Below are 6,780 nucleotides of genomic sequence, written 5' to 3' on the forward strand. Positions count from 1 at the left end.
GAGGATGCAGCCACTGGAAGCGTTTAGGGACTAAGCGATTAGTTCCAGGAAACACCAACCCTTCTATTTTGACGTTACATACAATACATTTGTTTTGATATTAATCAGACATTTTGTCATTCAGACCATTTTCAAATCGTATGGTTCTATCTGACACTGGATTCATTTTTTGGGGAGGATTTTGCATGCTTGAGCTTGTGGGCAGATTTACCGCAAATTAGACCAAAGGATACAAGAGCGAGGACAGGAGACAGGAAACAATTTGTGTTGTCAATGCCAGTGGTACACGTCGATCAAGGACGTAAAGTGATTGATGCACTTATTGTAATTAAGGGAGAATGCCACAGAGGAGAAAGGTCATCAAAAAAAAAAAAAAATTCCGAATCCATTTCTAGTTGGAAGAATTGTAGGCGCTGATCAAAATACCTTTATTACAGTAGTAATCTTTGTCTTACAAAATGTTGATTCTGTTAAGTTGCCTGTGCTTAGTTTGAACACTCCATCTTAGGCAAGACAACAGTAGAGACCTTGGTATACTTTGATATACAACGCTGTTAAGATAAGTAAGCTTTATTATGACAAGGGTACAATTGGTGGTTGGTTCTGTGTTGAAAATCACTGCAGTCACAGTGGGGGCACACAGGCATACAGTCAGGAAGACATTGTCCACACAATTGCACAGACTCCTAATTAAAAGGCATTATTGTTAATGGTGACACAATAAGTTGTATATAATGTCATAATAAAATGACATACTGTGCAAACCTAAAATAATGTCACACCTTCAGCAAGAAGAAACATACTTTACTCTAAATTATGATCACAACTACTAACCAACATTTACGAAATAATACATATACATTATAATACAATACATATTACATAGGATTCACCTACAATTGCATGTTTTTCAAGTAATTTATAGTCTATAAAATGGACCATTGTATGGATGTACTCTTTTTTCTAAAACGAGTAAGCCTATGTGCTCTAATGTTCTGTTATGTACATTATCCATCTTAATTTCACTGATGGAATAATAGTACCTTAATCTCCCATCCTTTATCAACAAAAATTGACAAGAATGCCAGCCAATACTGTATAACCCTGGCTTGGAGACTAGAGAAGTCTGACATCTGCTGAGAATTGTGTTGAATTACAAGAGTGTGTCGGTCTCAATCATGACGCTATGCCTTAAAAATATATACAATACATTTATTATAAAAAATGTCTTTGTTTCATCAATTTAAAAAGGCTATTTTATTTTGTTAAGTTTTTAACGTAATCATGTAAATCATCTCAGGCATCAGATTGTTGTGTGATGAATAAGACGGGGGTACTTCTTAAGACCCATTTATAAACGAACGTTTTTGTTGCAGTGAATTAAAAGCGTTGTCGAAAAAGAAAAATATCAAACATGCAGATATAAATTAAACCAAACAGGGTTTGGTACGCGGAGGTGCCACAGTGTGCCCCCCAAAGAAACCTCATTTCCCATCGTGCATCACACGGTGGAAATACATGCGGAAACTCATGCGTGCTGTCGCACCAGCAGTCAATGCAACTTAAGGTCCTTGGTTGACACCTCGGGCATGGTTATATGGCTTTTGGTCCTACGGGAATCGCTGTCCTCACATCGTTGTATATATTGAAGGTATGTAATGCGTTGTTTCCGTCCCGATGCTCCTATGTAAAACTGTTATTATGTGGGTATAATAACAACCAGTTTATCTCTGTTGGGAACCTAGCTTGACTTAACTCGTTGCAGGCTAGCATCATGCCGTGCTATCTGAAGTCAAACAGCGTTCCGAAGTTGGCTTGGCTGCAGTTCATAGGCCGTAGCCTTCTGACGTCTTCTGTAAGGGTGTCGTAATGTTACCTACTAGAAAGTCTTTTTAATGCCTATGACTCCGGTTTCACCACTTCGAAGACGTGGGTTTCGCCTTATCCCCCAGTCGTCGCAGTCCAATGTCAACTAACTAGCTTAGAAATATTGTTAACCGTAGCTAGCTACTAATGTGAGCCACTATCTCAGTGTGTTAGCCATAAAGCGCTTCATACGTTGTTTTGGTCAAGGAAGCTCCATTACTCTGTGTACGTGCAATATAAGGTATGTCTTCGTTCAGGTCCAAGTCATGCCTGAGTTCCTAACTGTTTATCTCAAATAATGAAGGCATTTGGTGGTGGGCTTGTATCGAGAAGATACATTTGTTACCCACTTATCAAGTTAAACTAGAACGGATGGTAAATGTCATCCGTTCTAGCATGTTAAGGGTCATTGTAATTGGGTGTGTGGAATGTTTAATTCAATAAAATACTATTCAAGGCATCTGTTAATTTAAGAGCACAATATAAACCCTTTAGAATCTAGATTGAATAATATAATGTTCTCTCTGAAGATTATAGGTAGGCACACTGAAACTCAAGGTGGGTGTGCCAGTTGGTAGTATAACCCACATAACATGTTATTCGTCATGTATGATTAATGTAATTGTGGTAGCAACAGTTGATTTATAAAAAGATCTCTAGCCGTGATTAAATCACATCTGCCAAAGTCCAAGTTTCTTTACAAGCTCTGATGTACCCAGTGCTGCTATCGATATTGGAGAGTTTAAGGAAATATATTTTCTATTAATTTAGGCTAGATATAGGTAAACCTTGTAACTCTCATTAAAATACTTGTTCGCTATTCCCAAGTCAGTCAGTCAAAAGAGGAAACTCCCTGTCCAAGCCTGTCTTTTAAGTCCGGGTTGGAGCCCTCTGCATCCCCTCACATTTAGATTTTAAGGAAATATATTTTCTATTGATTTATTTATCAGGGTTGTCCCCTAAACAATATAGGCTAATAATTCAGCTGTGTCACCTTACTCCTTTCCAGCGCCACCCTCTAACGTTTAATAATAGGGCTGACTAATAATAACAAATAATGCTGGAGGCCTTTTTTGCAGCCCAGCTGCAGGCATACCCCATCCGTGTTTCTCTATGCTACTGTCTATTTATTTATATTTTATACAAAACATAATATTTTCACAATATTGTAGCGTTTATTGTAGTTATGAAAACATTCAAAGCTGTGCTACTAAGGAAATTTAACAAAAATGTAAGCAATGTCTTGTTCTTCATTTGCAATAAAAAAAATCGATAAGCAGTATTGATAAAGAGGAGTAGTAGTAGGCATTGACCGCTGAGAGCACATGTGATGGGTGTCAAATGCTTTTTGATGGTACTTAACCTCAGAATTTACAAAGTAGAAAACCTGAGTTTATTTGGATGTTGTATGCAGCGATCTTTAAATGATTTGAAGATATAAGGGTTCTTGTAAGCATACACAACAAATCCGAAGATATAAGGACTTAATGTTGTAAATAAAGACGCCCTTTGTGTTGCTTATTTCAGTGGAGGTGGGAGAGGGAAAGAAGAGGATGATGCAGCGCGTCCTTTCCCATCATGTCTTGCGGCAGGTGTCAGCGATGCGCGGGCTGTCAGTGCGCTTCTCCGGCTCTGAACGTCTGGGCCCGCTCTGCTGCTGCGTGCTCCTCTCGCCACGCCTAGCAGCGGGCTCACATCGGCAGCTGTCTGTCTCCGCTGCAAGCCATGCAGTGCAGCATCCCAAACAACAGCCCACCGAGGAAGAAGCCCTGCCTCCTCCTCACTCCCAGGCGCAGGTTCCTCAAGCGGTCCGCGCAGGTGAGGCCGGCTCCGCGGGCTCCGGCGCCGGGGGCTCCACCCTGCCTGGAGAGGAGAGCCTGGAGATAGACCCGCTGCAGGACAAGTCCATAGGCTTGATCCAGAGGTTCAAGAGGACGTTCAAACAGTATGGGAAGGTGATGATCCCGGTGCACCTGGTCACCTCCTCCATCTGGCTTGGAACCTTCTACTACGCCGCTATGAAGTAAGCAACCCTCTCCTTAATTAGTCACTGGGATAAAAGGCAAGCACAATGGAACACGTTTCTGATGTTAGTCTCTTTTCAATTTTGTGAGACCAAGTCCATTGTTGGCATACAGAAACACATTGATTTTTCTATTAAGCAACGTATTTGTGTTGTTTCAGGGGTGTGAATGTCGTGCCATTCCTGGAGTTGATCGGTTTGCCTGAGTCAATAGTCGGCCTTTTGAGAAATTCTTCAAGTGGCTACGCCCTCACTGCATATGCCATGTACAAAGTAAGTGCAACCCCACAATAATTGATGTGGTTGCAAAGCAAGCCACACTACTGTGATCATCTTACTTATTATTATTCTCCCTATTTCGCGTTATTATCAACTCCTACAACTCAGAGTTGTCAAAGTTGGTACACGTATAGAAACCGCGCATAAGCAGGTCTCCTGAGAGTAAAGTACCTCTTAAGCGACGTGGAGCACTATACCTCGCAAACAAACAAAAGCGCTACCATTCCGGCTCATGGAATATTGCGCCATGACGAGTTGGCTTATGCAACCACATGCATTTCCTTCAGGAAATGCACATGCGGCCACATGTCTGGTTGTTTCTGTTCTGCTATGATGTCTTATCCCTTACTTCTTACCCGTGGGTTGATTGTTGGTTGGTCAGTTGGCTTGACGCGGTCTGTTTTCCTCCCTATAGATTGCGACCCCAGCTAGATACACTGTGACCCTGGGCGGCACGTCGCTCTCGGTGCAGTACCTACGCAGGCACGGCTACTTCTCCACACCGCCGCCCGTCAAAGACTACATCCAGGACAAGATGGAGGAGACCAAGGAGAAACTTTCAGAGAAGATGGAGGTGACGAAGGAGAGGCTCTCGGAGAAGATGGAGGAAACGAAGGAAATGTTTTCCGAGAGGATGGAAGAGACAAAAGAGCGACTCTCTGAAAAGATGGAGGAGACCAAGGACAAGTTCTCTGAGAAACTGCAAGAGACCAAAGACAAAGTGTCGGAGGGCAAAACCTTTTTCAGGAAGAAAGTCGACTAGGGAAGGGTGATGACTGACATATCTGATATAAGTAGAGCAATGCAAGCGTCTCAAAATTATGATTTTGGTTGGTCCGTTTAGCAAGACATGGCACTTCCCAGACCTGTTCTGAAGATATTTGCACTACCGTTGTCCTCAAACGTTTCACCAGCTGTCTGCTTGAGTGTAAATAGCATCTCTAGTTGTCCTTGGCTGACCACAAATCACCCTCTTAAGCTGAGGCTAGACAACATCTAATTACTTAATGGACAATGTTAGCGCAAGGCTTACTGAAGAGTTTGTACTTGTGCAAGAGATTTAGAAATAAAATACATCATTGGTCCATAACTTGCAGTTTCAGTTGGAGAAAGGTTTTGGGTTGCTATGCATCGTCAAAAACGTCCAAAATGACGTTTTATAACCTTTGTTACAAAACGGAATCTGAAACGGCTACGTGGATAATACGATTTAGGTGGAAGTCAAATAAAGCCTAAAATGAATGGTGTCATTTATGTGTACAAGTCCATCAGAGCCTTTCATAAGGCTGCACATTTCCCTGTGTCTTTTTTAAATAACTGAAATTAAGTTTTCTAATGTATTTTTTATCAGATAGCCAAAGCTAATATATTGCGTTGTTTGTATCTGATACATGTATTGAAATGAAAATGGTTCATAAAAGAGTAGCAAGATTTTTTTCTTTTAAATTGTTTTTCTGTGGGTAAGGTTGAAACAGTTATTTGTCTTTCGAATACTTGTAAAACCTTTAGACACATTGCAAACTGTTAGGCTAAATGATGATGGCACCTCATTTAATTTGTCCTGAAAGTCTGTTTGCAGGCTGACAAGTTTTGTCTTGGAAAAAAATCAGAATGTATAGATGTAATGAGTCAAATTGTGCTGGATAGAAACACATTAAAAAGATTATTGCAAACCTATCACTAATTACATAAATGAAGTGAACTCGATCCATTTAATCTACCGTCTCATGCATGATTAAGGTACTAAAATTGTGCTATTTTCGATGTACTTACAATGTACTTAATAGGCTAATGTCATTAAGGAACCTAAAAAAAATTAATAAAAGTACTTTAGTAGTTGATATATATTTCAAACCGTCAGAAATCTGTTTATACACTTATAAGATATGGCTAATTAAATCAAAATGCAAAAAATACAAAAAAAACATGTTTAATTGTTTGGAATTTGTGAAGGCTTTCATGACCAATTCAAATATAATTCAAACATACTTCCAGTTTAAACATTTGGAATAAAGTGTATTCCCAGGTAAGAAAGTACCCTCAGTATACAGTATTTAACTTCAACTAGGTTGAAGTTAAATACTGTATACTGAGGGTACTTTCTCAAGCAAGTTAAAGCAATATGTAACCTATTTTGTCGAAAAAAAATCACATTGGTCTGATTTCTTTTTTTCCGGGCGATTTTTCAAGAGAAATAGCTGAGTGTCGTCAGCATAGCAGTGATAGGAAAAGCTGTGGTATGTAATTACAGAGCCCAGGGATCTGGTATAGAGGGAGAACAGAAGAGGCCCCAGTACCGAGCCTTGAGGGACACCAGTTTCAAGCGTGCAAGGTTTGGACAAGGAGCCATTCCATGTTACCTGATGAGTGCGATTCGTCAGGTAGGATGTGAACCAGGAAAGGGCAGATTCAGCAATGCCAAGTTCAGCGAGAGTGGCAAGGAGGATCTGGGGGTTTATCATATCAAATGCTGCGTACAGGTCGAGGAGAATGAGAACCGATGAGAGGGACGAGGCTCTGGCAGCACAGAGGGACTCAGTCACTGTGAGGAGAGCCGTCTCAGTGGAGTGTGCCTTCTTGAAGCCTGACTGGTGAGGGTCAAGGAGGTTGTT

The 6,780-nt window shown here is 40.7% G+C and overlaps 1 protein-coding gene across 2 annotated transcripts; it reads left to right on the top strand.

Moving 5' to 3' along the window:
• The first annotated feature begins 1,530 nt into the window (after positions 1 to 1,530).
• On the top strand, positions 1,531 to 6,030 carry LOC307071970 (uncharacterized protein C18orf19 homolog B-like). Of its 2 annotated transcripts, none has more exons than XM_079731111.1 (4): positions 1,531 to 1,651; positions 3,394 to 3,889; positions 4,051 to 4,162; positions 4,584 to 6,030. In XM_079731111.1, exons 2-4 carry the CDS (start codon positions 3,420 to 3,422, stop codon positions 4,929 to 4,931), a joined length of 930 nt encoding a protein of 309 aa, XP_079587237.1. In that variant the 5' UTR covers positions 1,531 to 1,651; positions 3,394 to 3,419; the 3' UTR covers positions 4,932 to 6,030. The 2 variants fall into 2 exon arrangements, with proteins under 2 accessions (XP_079587237.1, XP_079587236.1); XM_079731110.1 differs by having other exon boundaries at positions 1,563 to 1,651; positions 3,459 to 3,889.
• The last annotated feature ends 750 nt before the right edge of the window (positions 6,031 to 6,780 follow it).

This window comes from Pollachius pollachius (assembly GCF_949987615.1).
Source record: "Pollachius pollachius genome assembly, chromosome: 1".
Classification (NCBI taxonomy): domain Eukaryota; kingdom Metazoa; phylum Chordata; class Actinopteri; order Gadiformes; family Gadidae; genus Pollachius; species Pollachius pollachius.